Below are 19,078 nucleotides of genomic sequence, written 5' to 3' on the forward strand. Positions count from 1 at the left end.
TTGCAAGTTTGTAGTATGGCCAGGTTCTCCTTGATTTGGCACAAAGCTGATAGACATCTAATTTAACTCCATGGCTCAAAATAATTGTCACCTGGCTTCCTCTTATTCTGCAAATACCTTGTGTTTTCCCTTTATTTTTGTTCTGGACAGATGGTGGCTTTCTAAAGTATCTGGAGAATTGATAGTGTGCTTTTCTTTTAATCTAAACATAGGGATGGGTCTTCATCATGAACACACATGGTGGGCCTGCCAAATGGTTTTGCAGCTCCAGGCAGGAGACAAGCACAGGTTTACTGAGCCCCTGGTGAGCTGGGTTCAGCTTAGTGGGGCACATCTGTATCAGATGTATGTTCAGTGTAGTCTGAAGCACTGAGTGAGAAGTCTGAGGAGAACTATTAAGTTAGTTTAAGCTGCTTGTGACATTCTCCAAGAGCTCACTGTAAAACCCGTATGAAAATCCCTCCCAAGGAAAGTATTAGAAAAAGGTTAAATATCCTTTTTTTAAAAAAAAAAATCACCATGTATATGGGAACATAATATATTTTTATCAGTTTGAACTGATCACCAGCTGCTTGATAAAATTATGAACATTTAATTGGTGTTTCTAAAAGTTAACTTAAGATGGGAATTTTCATCGTAACCTTTGTTGTTTTAGTTTGAATTGACATTGTTCTTAAATACAATAGTTAAACAGGGATGCAGGTTGCAACTTCTATGTCATAGCACACCATAATTAGATGTGGAATAGGATTAATCCCACTCCTGAAGCAGAGACATCTGTAGGGAGAGTAAAAAAAAATCAAGATGATGGCTGCCAACACAAGATTGAAGTCCCATCCCCTTTTACACACATAGACTTCAACCACATGCTTATAGCTGCCTTCTTGACTTTCTGACACCCCAATTGAATGAAACTCCGCTTCCTTGGTTTTTCTATGGATTATTCACAGCTCCTGCTATTTAAGTATCACACATTGAAATTATTTTCTCTACTCAGCAAAATTCAAAGGCCAGTTCTGATGTCCTTATCCCATATGTGGTGAAACAGCTAGGTGATTCTACAAATGAGAAGAGAAATGTTGATTAAAAGAATCTTGGCATATGTGCACCCCATCAAGATCAGCCTTGACAATAGTGCCAGTAATGAATGCTTTAATGTGGATATTGAAGGCTATGCATCTTGTAAATTTATTCATCTCTTTTACATGCATCATCCTCATGCTGAAAACAAGCCTATTTTCCCACAGACTATACATAAATATAGAACAAAAGCATAGGCAATCTTGTCTCTCAAGAGTTTCTGGTATTCCTGACTTATTTTAAGACTTATTAACGGGTTGCCTGTAAATTTAAGTGGCAGATGCTTGGTTTTTTTAAACAATGACTCTTAGTCCACAAAGATCCTATAGAAAATAGAAATAGTGGATGATTCTGCCCTGATGCTTTGTACAGAAATAGGCTCATCTATTCAGAAAAAAGGAAAATTACCTGGTGTGGTGAGGGAGTCTCTCTTTGCGTGAACAAGGTTTTAAGCCTAGCTAAGCCTACCTTAGCAGCTCTATTGTGGACCCACAATTCTTTGCCAGTTCAAAATTCCAAACTTGCCCACCTTGATAACCCTTCCTTGAAGTCCCATTTAATATAAGCTGTCTGAAAGATTCTAGGTACACCTGGATTTTAAAATATGGAAATATTAATAATTCCAAAAGAGGATGCAATTCATTTCTCCTCTCTGTAATGTCAGTACTTTGTATAGCATGTACTACCATTTTTGTAATAAAGCTCATTTACCTTCTCACTCAGTGTGACCTTGGGCTTTCCCCCCTCAAAGGGGGTAGATCAGGGTTCCTCAACCTTGGCGACTTGAAGATGTGTGGACTTCAACTCCCAGAATTCCCCAGGCAGCATGCTGGCTGGGGAATTCTGGGAGTTGAAGTCCACACATCTTCAAGTCGCCAAGGTTGAAGAACCCTGGGCTAGATGGTCCTAAAGGTCAATGAATAAGTACTTCTGCTAATGCTAAGCTTTTTGATCATATCAAGTTTCAACATTGTCTATCACCATTAAGTATTCAACATTGCCCCCCTCTCTTTTTCTCTTTTAATAGGGGATCCCAGGACAAAAAGGAGAAAAGGTAAAATTTTACACATAGTGTGTAAAAGTTTAGGTCACATTAGAATACAGATATTTTCAAAACTGAAATCTGGTTCTTCCTGTATGCATGAATCAATAGTCCCAGTATCCATGGTTATTGCTTAAAAAGAATATAACCTGCCCTTTTGATCCATATACACAGGTAAGAACAGTTATTAGAAAAACAAAAAGCCCCAAAACCTAAAACTAAAAATGTATAGCTAAAGCAGGCAGGTGCAAGAGATAACAAATGGAAATCGTGCATCTCCAGTGGAATGAATGGCTTCCAATGGATTGGCAGAAGTTCCATTGATGCATTTTGTAGCTGCAAAAATTTCCAGTAAAATTTCCTCGCTCCAAGTCAGAGAATACTAATTGCAGGGAAAGGAATACATTAAAAGGGCAGTTCTAGAACCATGGGCACATTTGTTCCTGAATACAGGATCAGTTACAGTACACTAACTGTAGAAAAAAGAATTGGCCAATAGTTTTGAACCATAAATACTTTGAACAGTACAAGAACAATTGTACAAGATGTTCTTTCTGATAAGAGGCCAGTATCCAGGGTGGGTAAACCACCATTATCCCGACCAAGATGAATGAATTCTTGACAACTATGCACCTGTTATGGCCCCATCTCTTTGAGTCTATTTTGGGTTACATGATTTAAACTATTTTCTTTTTTAATCCCTCTCTTTTCACAGGGTCAGTGCGGAGAGTATCCACACAGGGTAAGCAGATTCTTCTGGGTTTTTGAACTGACGTCTGTATCTTATCCCTTGTTGGCCTGAATAGCTTCAGTGGAACTACAAAGAGATCAACTAGGAAGGTCCATCCTTAGTTCCTGTGTTCCTCTCACCCACCCTGGATATCTTGTGGCTTGAATCCTATCTTGGCAAAGAAAGGAGAGTCTTTCCTAGAAAGTCCTGTAAAGATCTTTCCTTGATCTATTCCCATAAATTTTGTTATCAAAATTTGGGGGGGGGAAATTTATTTGGGGTTGTTTCAGCTCCTCACCTATAGTTTCTTTTATTCAAATCACATTAAAATGACAGCAGAGCACTACCAAAGCATTGTAGGGTTAAATGACCTGATCATGATGGAAGCTAACATTTTTATTAGCATAGCAGGTATTCTAAGAGGATGCAAAAGTTCAGATATCATTCGGCATTTTCTTGTTTATTTATGTATTGGCATAGATTTAAAAAATACCCAACCCCCAACAGCTCAGGGTGCTTTATGGTATGAAAAGCCAGAACAATATGATAAAAGAACAAAGGATATGATTCCACAAACAGAAAAACCAAAGAAAACAGCAGAAAATCTTCCAGGGGCTCCTCAGCCAGCCTACCCTAGAGCCTGGGAAAACAGCCATATTTTCAATGTCTTTTGGAACATCATCATGGTGGGAACCAGACAGATCTCCGGGGGATGAAGTTCCAGAGGGCAGACACTGTGTTGTTTTGCCTTCTTTTAGGATGCTCAGATAAACTATAACTGTAACTAACGAGAGAGAGAGAGAGAGAGAGAGCACACGAGCGCGAGCACAACAAAACAACATGACAAAAACTATTGTGCTTAGAAGAAAAACAGTCAAGGGAAAAGAACATAGCACAAAAAAACCAATGGGGGAATAAGAAGTTGGGAATGTACACAACCCAAGCATGCATAGTTACATGTCTGACCTTATATAGCAATAATTTGCTGACAATTCTGAAAAAGCTTTCAGGATTTAAAGTTTTAATTTATCTAACCATGTAAACAAGTTACAATTTATACAAGAAGTTAGTGTCTACAAGAATTACCAAATTTGACTCATTTGAAACCAAGTTAAAAGCTATGACCAACTGTTTTGCAAAATGTATTCAGCGTAACAAGGTTTCCATCAATAGCTAAGTCTCTCAAATCCTCTAAAAAACTATATTCTCATTTCTTCCATAGCATTTATCCTTATGATAAAAGGTGGATGATCAAGTAATGGGAGAAGAAAAGAAAGTTCAGGAGCCAAGTATTGTTTTTGTCTGTTCCAAATGTCTAAAGAAAGTTTTGAATATGAATGTGAGGTATCTGACCTTATTTTCTTAATCTCGGGGACCAAAGGTATTTCCCTAACCAATGCTAATTCATTGAGAATCCAATGCAAACTTGGTCATTGCCACTGAATCTTATTTGAATTTTTAATTATACAGTTTGTATGTGATTTGTACACTGCCAACTTTAAAGTGACTCTTGGCAGTTTATATCCATAAAAACAACATAAAATCATAACATCATGCAATTGTCATTAAACAGAAAAAAAATCAAACATTTAACAAAGCCAATATTGCATATGATGAGATTTAATTGTCTTACTTGAAAGGCATCAGAACAATATTTCAGTATGCCAAAATCTCCACTAAGCAATTGTTTATATGAAGCTGACTGGAGTTGAAAAGAAAAGTGATTTAGATTCCTGTAGATTATTTGGACAATAAACAATAATATTCAACAGAACTTCATGTTCCAATCTCAGCTTGGAAGATTTCTCAGATGCATCAAATTTCAGCCAAAGTTTAAGTTTATCTACTTAATAGATTGTTCTTGAAAACATTGAGGATTAGCCCTGTCATAAATCCTAACATACATTTAGAGAAATTCCTCCTCTTAGAAAATAGGTCTGTGACACATTGCTTGACAAGCTATACTGCTGTACTGCTAAAAGAAAAGAGCATTCTGCATGTCAACATTCAGAAATGTGGCAATCACTGGGCATTGCTGCACTATCAGGATCCAGAAATTCCCAGGAGGGTTAGGAACACAAGGGGTGATTGCATAGTTTAAATCTCTACTTTTGTCTAAATTTGTAAAAGGCCAGAACAAGATCTTGGTAAATGGTTAGCTAGAAATTAAGAGCCTTTGCTGGATAAACTCCATCTGTTCCAGCATTCCATAATGACCAGTTATCGGCTTTGAGCAGCCTATAAGCAAGATGCAAAAGGTATAGTCCTGTCCAGTGTTTCTCAACCTTAGTGACCTTAAGATGTGTGGACTTCAACTCCCAGAATTCATGCTGGCTGGGGAATTCTGGGAGTTGAAGTCCACACATCTTAAAGTTGCCAAGGTTGAGAAACACTGGTCTTGTCCCATGATTGCTCTACGGTAACGCGTAATCGGTGGAATTTTGCCTGCAAATGCATTGGTTCCCTATATCTATTAAAGCAAGCATTAGCCGTTGATAGACTTTCCAACATTTCCTCTTATTTTGTTATTCTTTATGCTCCCAGCGGTGACATGGGAGTGTAGGGATAGCAGGAATGATGGGTCAGTCTAAGCCAGTGTTGTCCAAACTTGGCCACTTTAAGATGAGTGGACTTCAACTCTGGGAAGAATTCTGGGAGTTGAAGTCCACTCATCTTAAAGTGGCCAAGTTTGGACAACACTGATCTAAGCCATTCCTTCCTTCCTGGGTGTCGTATGTTTACCCTTCCTTGTAGCTAAAAAACCTGGGAAATCATACAGAAAGGAGCCAACTCTTTGAAACTTCTATATGTGCCCGCAGATTGATTTAGATGTTTCTATAAGGTGAGGCCATGGGAAGAATGTGCAAATCTATGGTTTTGTAATGTCTAAATTGGCACTAAAACCTTGGCAAATAAATTGGCTTGCTGCTCCAGGTCTGGAAGTATAAAGTATTTTCAAGGAGATTGGATTGTGATTTCAGAAGTGTTTTGAAGCCTTTAACAGATGCAGCTGTAGAAATGGATGGAATCTTCCAAGCATAAAATCAAGACCTTTGCTTGGGGAGAGAGAGACTGCTTAATGCCAGCCTAAATATCAGCAAAAAGTACAAAATATTTTAGATACTTCTTGATGGAAGATTTCAACTCCATGCACTTGTAAAAGGAGTACAAAAAATAATCTTTCACAAGGCAGATGATACCTGGCTATCATTAGATTCTCTTTTCTGGAATTTCTGAAATATAGTAACATAGTTTTATGAATGCCAATGTATTATTTGTACTCCCTGGTTCTAAAAGTTATGAAGAAAGGCTCTACCTAGGTGGCCTTTTTTTTTTGCAGGTAAATTTAGTAAACCTGTTGGCTATGCAGGTAAACTACGCATACCCAACAAGTCCATAGAATCACTTGTTGGCGCATAGAATAACTCACTACGGTGCTTATCAAGCTTCTGGTCCCACCTGACTCTGATTATTTTAGATTTTTAAAAATTAAAGACAAAATTAATTGGGAATTTTGCATAATCCAAAATGTCAATCTCTAGCATCATCTAATTCAATATTTTTTAAAATAAAAAGCAATCTATAAATACTTTAATAAATTTAAAAATCCTATAATGCCTCAGGGATCCACAAAGGTTTTTTTTTAGAAAGTAAAAAGTGTAGTTAGCTGCAGTTCTTTGCTTTGGTTGGTAATATGTCTACCTCCTCAGATAAAAAACATGGCAGGAAGCATTCAGATTACCAGATATGGGATGCAAAACTCTAGGCTATCATTAGATGGCAACCAAGGTATATTTAAATCTCGAATCCTTTGCTGCCATCCAAAGTCATGGATGAGTTTGCAGCCCTGACCTGGGAGCCCCTGAGAAGACCCTGGAAAGTTAGAAAGGCTGGCCAGGAGCAACTTCACTAGTTACCTTCTGATTATCCTTGACATACTCACAAAATTCCAGATAACCAGGAAGGCAGCCCAGCAGATTTTCTTATCCTGAGTCCACTGCTCCCAGGATCAAAGTAGAAGGCATGTATCCTGAGGTTCAGGTAGATCTAACCTGGCATAAACAATCACTACTGCTTTTTGGAACACATTGGAAAGACATCAAACATTGAGGCTGAAATGATAATAGAGGCAGAAGCTTAAACACTCTCTGTTCAGGATTTGAAAATGCCTTTGGAAAACAGACTTGAGATCTGGACGTCCTCCAAGAGAAGTTTGGAGCTACAGCTGGTAAAGAATTCTGGATGACAACAGTATGTAGATAATAAACCTTTCAGAGGCATCTAAACAGAAGGGTGTAGGAAGCAAAAGCTGGCTGATTGACCCAATGTTCTGGCCAAGTATATTTACTTAATAAAGCAATCGCAGTAGGGTGTTATGTATTGGTTGGTGTCTGAACATTTTCTGAGTTCAGATGCAAGTTCTCCTTGCACTGATCAAAAAGAAAAGAGCCCCAAACATGATCATAAAATAAAAGGAGTAAAAAAATATAGGGCCACAAAGAGAAAAGAATCTGGCTGTCTCAGTTTAGGACACTGTTGGTTATTAGAATTATTATTTAAGAAATCTTCTGTCTCCATCCCATTGTGAGCTCAGTGGTAAGAAATCAGCATTAGAACAACCATACAACATCTTATGGCTGAGAAATTTCAACAAAGCTTTGCAGGGGGAAGGTATGCCTTAAGCTACTCTTAGTTTGCTCTCTGTTTTTGGAGTTGAGAATCCTAAAACATAGGAATCGCAGCCAGCATGGTTTGAGAATTTAACTTAAAAAGCTAATCATAGGAAACTGGAGGAAAGAGGTGTTCTTTCTTTTCAAACATTGCTGCTATGTTTCAGATTATTGCCAAAAATATTCTTAAATGCCCCCCCCCCCCCAAGTTTTAAATCGTAACTATATTTTGATTTCATTGTCATGTAACGGTATTGAAAAATTCATGTTATTTGAACTTTGAGACACAAACCAGAAATTTCAGCCTGCGTTGCAGAGTTTCTTGGATAAAGTATTTTCCCCCATCTGGTGCCCTCTAGATACGCTAGACTTTAATTTCCACGATTTGTTGGCCATGCTGGCTAGAAATTATGGGAACTAACCACATCTGGAGGGCATCAGACTGGGCAAGCCTGAACTGAAGTCACTAGCCACAATTTACAATCTCACAACTGATTTCATAGTTAATAATCATGCTCGTATTGCCAATAATCTGCATGATATGGGTTTTAATAGTGAATAGATTTATTGCCTTTGTTCCCAACAATCATATTTATAAGCTTTTAAAAGAGAGAGAGAAAATAATAATAATAATAATAATAATAATAATAATAATAATAATAATAATAATAATGGAATATTCATCTGGTCCTCTTGGATAGTTTGAATAATAGTTATCTGAGGTCTGACCTCAGTATTAGTGGCAACTTTTAATGCATATGAATGGATGTGTGTGCTGGGTTACTGTTCCTCTCTTCACTGTCAGCAAAGTAAGAACTGAAAATTTAACTCCACTGTAATAGAGTATCCATAGTCCCTCTGTTGGGCAACAAATTGAGAAAGTTGATACGGTGGTTTCAGTGGAGGAAATTAGCACACTAAGAGGTTATGCATGTGTTATACAATACTAGCCCTGAGGACAGATGAGGTGACCAAAACAGGTTAAAAAACGCAACAGATGCAAGCATAAAGTCTGGGCTGAGTTTTCAAACCCAAGTGGAGTTAGCACAATCACGTTTATTTTGCAATTTTGACGGTACCATGAATTGAATTGACCCCGTTCTGTGTTTCCACTGTCCCCCTAGGAATATCTAAGCACCACACTTGCAGCTCTTCGTTCTAATCACATCCTTGCATTGAAGGTTTGTGAGAAAAAAAGTTTAACTGTGGCCAGTCCTGTTGCAAAAAAAAAAAAAAAACCCAGTAAGGATATTGCATACCCTGAGCAATACCAAACATTTGATAACATGTCTGTGGATTATCAGGGAGGTCATACTGGCAAAATGGATATTTAAATCCATGCTTTATACACCTACCCCCAGACTGAGGCTTTCGCTAGAAGGAAAGACAAATGGGGCATTCTCTGCATTGTAATCATGCATGTTCATCTATTTTCCTAGCAATTTCTGATAATACCAGTAGGAATTCCAGGGTCATTGATCTAGAGCAGCTGTTCCCAACCTTTTCCTTTATGGCCTTTACAGCATAACTGGGATCTTTCTAGATCACCATATAAGCCAGCGATGCAGATGGCCATTGCGGGACATCAACATTAAAGTTAACTTATGTTAATTTGGTGTTCTTGCCAGAATTCCTGTGAGATTGTGAGCAAGAATGGCAAAAATCTTATGAGATTCTAAGTGAGAATGCTAAAAATTGGTCAGTTCTGCCAATCTTGTGAGGCTTTGATGTTTTATTCTGATGTCTCCATGAGGGACCATCACCTGCCTCAACCGTCCTGATTTCCCCCAATCTTTTTTATGGTATGAATTCAGCATTTTTGTACAAAATAGATCAGGCTTTCACCACTGCTGTTTTTAAAATTTCATACAAGTGGCTTCTCAAAATTTGCCTTTCCCTCTAGGCTTGCGAAACTGAGTCCCAAACACAAAGTGGGAATGTCGTTAAAGTTACCTTCTCACCAGCAAAATTTTACCTGACATCTTTTGAAAATAACGATACAGATATGCCCATGTACAGATTACAAATACTTCTCCAGGCAGAATCTCTTTTTATGGGAAATGATGTAATCAAACAAAGAACGTGGTATAATGACAGTAAGAAGCTCTCGGTCCAGTTTACATCCTTGAGACTAACAGCATTTCAAGGCCTCACCACTGCCACGTGTGCTTAAATTTAGTGCCTCAACCAGATTACATGTAACACATAATCTTGCAAACTTCAATTTGGTTTATTCACTTCATTTTAAGAACTCTAAGGACCATGGCAATTTTGTTTCTGTGATTCACTGCTGAATCCCACTGTGGCCTTTGGATCTGCTGTTAATTGTGGCCTTCTTAATCCAAAGTTGTGCTTCCAATATATCTCTATTTTAAATCATCTGCCCAGAATAACTGGGTTGCAGGGCTGCAATATTGCGATGACATTTCAGTTTGCAACAAGATTGGAACTTGAACTTGCACTAAAGAGCAAGTGATCTTAAATATGAGTAGAAAAGTATACTCTTTAGTGTGTCTATAGCTGTTGTCATGGGAGGCCTGCAGGCACACCTCTAAGCCACAAAATGATGATTATTGCAGGAATAGACTTGAGCAATGACAAGACTTGATTCTTCTTGCATTTATATTGATGAGAACAGAGTGACTTATTTCCAGTTGTGGAAATAAAGTCACAGTGAGAGTAATCAGTAGAATAGTATAGTAAATAACTTTGGAGCAGTATGGCAGATAGATAGATAGATAGATTCTTTCAACATGGAAGCATATGACTTTTAGATGCCTTTGGATTGCTATACAGATTTAAAAACCATGAAGTAGCTACCCTAGCAGTTCATATCATGTTTAGCAAGAGAAAAACTGAAGACTTAAATAATTCATTTAATTGGGTTATCAAGGGAAAAAGCTTAGTGTGTTATAGGAACATCCCCCCCGCCCCCAAAAAAGAGTCAGTTGGCAAATAATTAACCTGCAGGGGATTAAACTTAACCCCAAACAGACCCAGGTATGCACAGAGTTAAATAATTCCATCCAGTCCGTTATGTTCTATGAACACCTAAACCCAGTCTTTTAACTCATTTGGCCAGCTTAATCCTCCAAACAAATTGCTGGAGAGAAAGAACAGCTGAAAAAGCAAGTCTTTCCATTACCAAACTAATTGCCAGAGCACAGAAGCACCAAACACATCTCTGAAATTTTGGCTACAATGGCCAAAATGCATCAATTGTTTTCTGCCTGGCAAATGGTGAAGGGGTTCATGATGTAATGCAACCTTACCGGCTTCTCCTGGTTGCAAGAGCTCATGAACTCAAGAGACTCTTTCTGGAAGAAGTGGGTGGGGACTCTGAAAAGAATGGGTTTTGATCCAGTCAGGGTGACCGCATGCTGCCAGGACTTCTGGTAACTTTTGACTCATTAGTAGTTGACTGGGTTAATTGTGTTATAGGCAATAGGCCCTATGTGAATTTTTTTAATGCTATTTTGCAGGGATCACTTCCCAAAGTAATCCCTTCTACAGGCTAGAGCTGTATTCTTTGCTGGAAAGGGGTCCTTTGCATTGCCTTGCATTTCCTCCTCAACTGCTAAAAAGAGAGATTCATTCTCACTGATTGAACAAAAACAAGTATATATTTTTTATTTTGACTGAATAGTTGTATTTAAGGGATTGCTATGACTATATGGAGGAGATGGTGCAATCTTCCTGCTTTATTCATGGAAATGATTGAGGGTTGAACCCTTTCCATGTTTTCTGGACTGATTCTGCCTATTTTATTTACATTTTTAAAATCCAGATGAAGCTTGCAATCCCCAGGCTCCTATTGTTTGGATCAATATAATAAGAACACATTGATTACTAAGAAAAAGAGGAATATCTCACCAAAGAAAGCTCCAAAAGTGTTAATAAGGACATCTAATAAGCAAAGAGAAATCCTCTCTGAACTTGGTTGTTTGCTTGCAGACATTTCATTACCCAACTAGGTAACATCATCATGCTGAGTGAGTGTGGGGTTTGCACTCACTCACACTGATGATGTTACCTAGTTGGGTAATGAAACATCTGCACGCAAACAACCAAGCTCGAAGAGCACCAAGAATCCTGAGCTACAGATATTCTCTTCTACAGAGAAGTATATAATAAAAACAGGAAAGTACAAATAACGTGGCTAGACACTTCTAAGCGCAGCAGTGTTCATGTTAGACTGAGAAAGGATTAAGGAATCTATGTTGTACTACAGTGTAACTTGGCTGAATCAACCAGTAAATTCATTTTAAATTTTCCAGATTATATGGCTAGAAATTAGAATGCTCTAAATTGTGAAGAGTAAAGTTGAAATAATTTATAGGTGCTTCAGCCACATTCCTATTGTGGAAGTAAAAAGGAAAAGAGACCGGCTCAGAGGCTTGCCATGAGGTGCCCAATGACAATGCTTTTTCCATTACCCTTCTTTCATATTTATGAACTCAAACTTGCTTTTATTCCCCCCTCTCATTATTTCACTTTTTCCCCTGTTTCCATTTTCTTCCCTGGCTGCTCTGTTTGACTTTCGATGCCCTACTGACATCTTTTGCCTTGTGACTTTTGGCCCTTCCCTGTGACCTTCTGGTTCGGTCTTCAGCTGTTGCCTCTTCTCAATTCAGTGCGACTGGCTCCACCCCCAGTCATAAAGAGACGCACCTTCCAGGTATCCTTCTCCTTCTCCTCCTTCTCCTGGTCTTTTCATTTCTGAAATGGGCAATTAATCAGCTTCCCATCTTCCCTAGGAGAGGGTTTCCTTAAAACTAGAAGCAGCAAAGGTTTCTCTGGAGCCTCAGCCACCTCCCCCACTTGACGGGCTTGGCAGCTCGGGTTTGAATGCATTTGCATGCTTAGTTTAGCAGCTAAGCATGAGCACCTTTTGTGGTTACTTGTCTTGAAGACATTGTCAGATCATACAAGGTTCTAGAAGAAAGAATATTACAGAGGAAGAATATAATGAGTTTGAAAAAAGGGTTTAATTTGATTTTATTGGACACTGGTCTCTTGCACAATATGACCTACCAAGCAAATATAGATCACTAGCCACAATTCTAAACAGCTAACCAAAGTATATACAATCAGCTTTTAAATCAACATTTTGCAGATGTGGTAAAGTGGGAAGAACACAACCACATACTTGGAGACACATGTACATAGTCTTTCTGGTGATTGTCCAATAGATGTTTAGAGCCATGTGTCCCATTAAGTATTCATATGACTATAAAACAAGTGCCCTTGCATTCAAGGAAGGCTTGGTCCTGATTAAGTGGGAACAAAATTGCAGCCTTAAACTGTTCATTGTGGGAAGTGTTGCTCTAATATTTCATGCTTGACCGCATCTGCTGGAACATCACTGACTTCTGAGACAATTATATGAATAGCAGAATTGGGACTTGCAGAGATTTCGTCAGTGGACATTTAACAAGTACCATCTCAGCTGCCAGCAACAGCATCCTTCACTGGATAGAAGCCTACATAGAGTTGCGTTCATCATCCTCATCTTGGGAAATAGCATTATATGAGTTTCGGAAGATGAGGGCAGATGGTTCATCTCAGCTAGAGTGAGATGCCAATTCATGTAAAGCCTCTTGTTCTAGTGACATTATGATGGGCTTCTGAATACTGTTGGTCAGGAATGGCCCTCCAGGATCCATCTGGAATCTCATTAGATGGAGGGAGTAAGTCAGAGACCAAACACCACCCTTACCAGATGTCACATGCTATTTTTAGCCATTAATTGGAGCTATATTAAAATTTGTTTTGCTTCCTTGTATGTGAATTTAATGTGCTGCTAGATTTCACTGAAGGTAATCTATCACCATGTTGGCGTGGCATACAATGATCAAAAGATGGAATTCAAAGGAATTGAGTAGGAGTACAGCTATTTAATCTTCCATGTAGATTTTGCCACTAGGGTGCTTCAAATGCATACCTGCAAAAGAATTATTCTCCTCCTCCTCTTTTCTTCACTTTTGATCCTCTGGAAGGATCCTTTCCACTTCAGAGAGGACAATCTACATGACATGAATTTTAGCATATGATACAGCAAAAACCCAAGTAAAATTACAACAGTTTATTGGATGGTGTGTAATATTTGCACTTACTTTTCCATCCTAAGGTCTAACTACCTTAGAAAATGCAGGAATCCACCAAAAGCCAATCCAGAGTTACTCTTTGCCTGAGTTTTGGAAACCCCCTTCAGAGACTTTCTAACAAGAACTTGCTTGGCTCTACCTCTGTTCCTTTGCTCGGGCTGTGTTTGCTCCCATGTTATTTTGCTGCATTTATGGTAATATTATTCTCAACAAACCTCAGGGTGAACAAGGACAGGCAGGCATCCAAGGGCCTCCAGGGCTACCTGGGCCCCCAGGCGCTCCAGGAACTCCAGGACCACCTGGCCCAGCTGGCCCAGCTGTAAGTTTCTTTTGAGTCTGTCTGGATCTCCCCCTCCCCAAGAACCTCTGAATTACCTTTTACCTCTATGGCTCTTCAGTTTCTGGGGTTGCATCAAAGCCCTTGATATCTTCTGCCATGAGATGACTACACAAGATTGCCCATTTTCTTACTCCCATCTGTGAAAAGTGCCAGAGTGAGGAAATCACTCTTTGATTTGAACTCATTTCACTCCCAGGCCAAGTTTAAGAAACTCTTCAAATCTCTTTGATGGTCTGCTCAGAGTTTCAGGGTCTGGGTGGAACTTCTGTTTTCAAAAAGGACCACATTGTGGTATCTCAGAAAGGCTTGTTTCTTTGTTCCCATAGGGGAAAACAGGAGAACCTGGCAAGGATGGAAAGGTATCCATTTAATCATTTTTCTCATGCCACTTGCCTTTGCTTGCATGAAAATTATTCTTTTCTCAGAGCCTGAGAAGAACAATATGCAATGCATGTTGAATTCCAGGGGGTTGCATGGATTAATAGATGAATCAACTGCAAAGTTTGTCCATCAGGCAAAAGTCATATTTTTCCTAGGATGAAGTTTTGGGACTCATTTCAGTCTCTTGGTTATGTTGCATAACTGAGGGTTGAACTGGCAGTGAATGGAAGGAGATTCAGCCATTCCTTGCAAGATCAAAGATTTTTAATTAACTTTGCTTTAATTATGAAATAAAATCCCATTAGACGATTCCATAAGATTATGATCATGATCATGAAATATGATAATAGACAATTGTCTAGGAGATGTGAATAATTTGTGTGCTTTTTCAGAGAAGATTGTTATAAAAAGATTCCATGACTATATTTCTTTATTTAGCTTTTAGGTAGAACTGAATTCCTGTCCTATACATCTGGAATTCAGCAAAATGGTAGTCACATCTCAGTGGTAGGCATCATGCTGAAGATCCCAGGTTCATTCCCTAGGATTTCCAGGTAGGATTGGAAAAACTGCCTGAATTGTGCAGTCTCTGCCAGTCAGTGTCAGCCATACTGGACTAATTAACCAGGGCTTTGACGCAGCCTGAGACAATTTTCTTGTCTTCCATGTTCTAATCTGAAAAGTGTGGGCAGGAAAATGAGAAATCCCACAGTATGGATGCATGATTACAAAAGATATAGTGATTGCTGAACAATGTAGATTCAAATGCATCTTTGAGATCTGACCAGAGTAGACTGAAATGCATCCCTCTATTGAAAACCATTTCATTAAACTTCATCCAAGTAATGCAAACAATGCTGATGAGCAAGTAGAACTAAATGAAGTACAGATCTTATCGCAGAGCTAAGGCGCTTTGCACATTTTCACTGCTTCATGATCTCATGTGCCTCTATCTTCAGGGTTTGCCAGGACCCCCTGGGCCAAAGGTGAGTAAAGTATCTTGAAATAAATATCTTAGAACTGCCTTTTGAAATGTCAGTGCTTCATGCATGAACACTGCAATAGCCAGAATGTGGCTAGAAATCCAATTGCCAAGATGAGGTCAGTTGTTCTAACTGTAAGGTGCTTCTCAGCTGGGCAAGGAAAATTTTTGCAATGAAGAAAAAGTAACCAGCCATACGAACTTCAGTTGAAAACAAAGGCATACATTCTGGAAGACAGGTACCATTGACCCCATTTCTGGGGTCTCCCGAATGTGTTGGACTTCAATTTTCCTAATTCCCAAATTACATGGTCTCAGAAACTGGGATGTTGATTATTTATGCACTGTAACCACATCACCTTCTCTATGGTAATGTATTGAATTGCGTGAAATGAGTTGACCTAAGGCCCATTTTGAAAAACAGAACTGACTTTCAATATTCAAAAGTGTGGAGAGAAGTTTAATAAGACATAATCAGGTAGTGTGCCTGGACCATTACTTACATGGAACTCCATTGTTAGGACACAGAGAAATTGGCAATCAAAATCTGAGTATTTTGTTTGTTTGTCTGTTTTTTTCCATACACTTGTCCTTCTGCTATATGGCATTGCCTTTTCCTTCTTCTAAGGACAATTCTTCTCAGCAGCCAAATTCATGTGGATCCTAAATGGTAAAATGGCCTGATACCATAGTTAAATCTTTTACTGAGTTATGAGTGCTCTCCAGTTGTGGAATTTTCAGCTCATTCAATGTCTTCTTCAGAATCTTGATTTGTGTTCATTTCCCAAAATAAATTTTGGTTTGGTTTGAGTCTTCATGTAGTTTAATTCACTCTCTCCTTTTTTCTTGTCACTTTAATTTATAGGGTGATCCTGGACTTCAAGGATACCATGGAAGGAAGGTATGAACAATATATTTGAGAAACATTGAATTAAAAAGTAAAGACAGCCACATTTTAAATTCATTAAAGTGGACCAGAGCCATCTGGGAATGTGATACACCATCCTTCATCTTATGCATAGATACCCAAGCATGATCCTAGCCATAGCATTTCCCTCATTTCTTACTTTCAGCATCTTTGGCTGAGAGTGCCAGTGTCTAGGACTGTAGTAATTGTGACATCCTCTTGAGCCCTTAAATGCTTTATTAATGGGTAAAAGCTGTTGTAAGAGTGTGGTCCTGAAGATTTCTCCAGTGCTATGTTTTCTTAGCAGTTTAAGATTGTTTTTGCTTGGAAAGCTGACTAGATTCTGATCCAGCCATAAGAACACCTGAATCAGAAGTTCATTTGGTTACGTTAAACTTTTCCCATCCTCACAAGTTTGCATATCAGAGAGGGAGATTACCAGAGAAAAATGCCAGAGAAGTGAGAGCACTTGTGAATAAACAAGCCCCACGCTTCTTCTGAGATAATGTAGCTCCATAAAGACTGATTATACATTCCATTAAAAGCATTTGCATCAGCAGTAAGTTAGGAAGTTCTTTTACCTGGTTAATTCTTCTCAATACTTCCATCAGTATTGATAAGTGTTTATTCTCCTGCTCCAATTTTATTTGATTTTCAACTTTTATTATGCTGTAAGTTCAACTGAATTTCACAGATAGATTATGGCAGGATTTCATGCTAAGATCATGTTGTAATAATTCTGAGATCCAGCTATAAAATCTACTGTTTTGGCTTATAGGGCTAAGTTCTTAAATTTTATGATGGATGATGTTTTAAGGGGGAAGAAATTAATTACAGTAATGGCACAGAACTGTGTCATTATGGTAGTGGTGAAAAATAGTCTACACCATATTGCTGTTCTAGACTTATATTTAATCTTGAGAGTGTTTACTATTGTTATTGAGATTACTTCTATTGAATTACAGCCCTGTTGTTGCTACTTTACACATATAAATATGAGGTTCATACAACAGGACTGCACGTTTTGGGCTGCAAACATCTGCATGACCACTGGAGATATGGAAAACTCTAGGGGTCACCTAGATTTTGGTAGCCTGTATATGGTAGCCCCTAATACTATTCAAATACATATGCATGAGAGAGAGGCTGAATTGAAGCCCCTTGATATGTACTTCCAATGGATCTAGGGATGATTCAGGAACTTGAATCTCTTTTAGAGAAATGAGGATTGACATGAAGTGTGCACTCAACAGGAACTATACCCAACAGTGCTTTTCTGAGATTTTATCTGCTGAGAATATCTTTGCAGATATATTCGTCAAATCATGCTACTAGGCACAGCAGGGTGAGAGGTAGCTGTCAGCCCCACTAGGTAGACCAGATCAGGAAATCAGTTCCACAGGAAGGCTAAAACTGCTTTTGTTGAGATGGGCTATAATAACTGAAGGACAGAATCTTGCAAGTCTGACTGCGCTGCACTTCCTCCTCCTCCTTATATTCCAGTGAAATAGGGAGGGGTCTGTCTGAGCTGCTTCCAAATATTAACTCATTTCACAGGACTTAAAAAAAAATGTTTCAGTCCCTTTTGCCTAGATAACAATTCTTATTTCCATCAAAGTCATCTTTCTTACTCCCTACAGTAGCTCTGAGAATCAGTCCAAATAATAAATCTGTTTTAAGCATCTAAAAAATAATACGTTCATTCAATCCCTGCTCATTGAAAGCTTTGCAAAGTAGGAACTCCAAGAGAGAGGCATTCACTTTTCAACAGAAGAGAATCTCTGTAGCTCAAGGTTAAACTATGGAGTCCTTGGTGCTTTCTGAGCTTGGGCGTCTGCTTGCAGATGCTTCATTGCCCAACTAGGTAACATCATCATACCTAGTTGGGTAATGAAATGTCTGCAAGCAGACACCCAAGCTCAGAGAGCACCAAGGACTCCACATTCACTTTTGCTTCAATGGTCCTGGCAAAGAAGAATCTCCCAATGCAGACTTCCAGGAAGTTTCTCCGAATGTTGATATTTTGATTGTATAAAACTGCCCTAGCATTTTATGGTGATATAATGATCTCAGGCTATCAGAGATAGATCGACTCAATCTTATGTAAATGAGGAAGACAAGGGTGGAAAAAAAGATAAACTCTTTTCAGGCAGTGGAAGGATAGAATGCTAATAAAAGAGAGCAATTCAAAAGATAATTTTATAAACAGAAATTAATACTTTTAGCAGTCTGTGGTTATGCACATTGTGTAACAGTTTGCATACATTATTTGGCTAAAATAGTAAGACTTGGCACAGTCTTACTTATCTTGAAATCTGCATAAATCAAGGAGCTTGCCTTCTGTGGAGAAGTGAAAATCATAGTCTCTGTGGCCCAAATCCATCTGTTCACATCTGTGTGCACAATTTATGGACTCTTTTCCAATGAAAATGATGTTTTCTTCATTAGCTGCCTATGCAATACTTAGTAGCTTCACAGCTCTCTGAAGGGTTGAGCGAGTCACTGATCTGCGGTTGTGTGGGTGTGCACCAGTGAAAGAGCTGTTTTCTTATATGAAGGGATTCATAGGTCTGAATTTTTAATCAGTGGAAGAAAAGATTTTTTTTGTCTTATAAGAAGGAACTCCTAGGATGCCTTGCTTATTTTATTACTTATTAGATTTATATCCCACTTTTCATTCAGAATCTCAAGGCAACAGACAGTTCCTTCTCCCCTTTTTCCCCCACAACAACATTTTTTGCCATTACCTACATTGGCTCTCTATTGCTGAGAGAATGGTTAGAAGGCTGGAGTAGATGCCTCACAGAGGTAGAAGTTCTTTCAAAACAGGGAAAGGCAC

At 38.6% G+C, this 19,078-nt stretch overlaps 1 protein-coding gene across 18 annotated transcripts in view; it reads left to right on the plus strand.

Annotated features, from left to right (window-relative positions):
* COL13A1 (collagen type XIII alpha 1 chain) overlaps positions 1–19,078 on the plus strand; it is a 104,081-nt gene that overhangs the window by 25,145 nt on the left and 59,858 nt on the right. For 16 of the 18 annotated variants that reach the window (XR_015796717.1, XM_088144336.1, XM_088144332.1 and 13 more), the window contains 8 exons: positions 2,108–2,134; positions 2,838–2,864; positions 8,647–8,703; positions 12,135–12,200; positions 13,850–13,948; positions 14,296–14,328; positions 15,310–15,336; positions 16,198–16,233. Coding sequence is in view for 17 of the 18 variants with exons in the window: in XM_088144336.1 (XP_088000462.1) it covers positions 2,108–2,134; positions 2,838–2,864; positions 8,647–8,703; positions 12,135–12,200; positions 13,850–13,948; positions 14,296–14,328; positions 15,310–15,336; positions 16,198–16,233 (372 nt within the window). In the remaining variant the exon portion in view is untranslated. The remainder of the gene's footprint in view (positions 1–2,107; positions 2,135–2,837; positions 2,865–8,646; positions 8,704–12,134; positions 12,201–13,849; positions 13,949–14,295; positions 14,329–15,309; positions 15,337–16,197; positions 16,234–19,078) is intronic. The other 2 variants (XM_088144342.1, XM_088144340.1) reach the window with 2 other exon arrangements.

The sequence above is a fragment of the Python bivittatus genome, unplaced genomic scaffold (assembly GCF_059951505.1).
Source record: "Python bivittatus isolate LINGU-HERP-01145 unplaced genomic scaffold, Pbiv_v1 ctg000400_np1212, whole genome shotgun sequence".
Lineage (NCBI taxonomy): Eukaryota > Metazoa > Chordata > Lepidosauria > Squamata > Pythonidae > Python > Python bivittatus.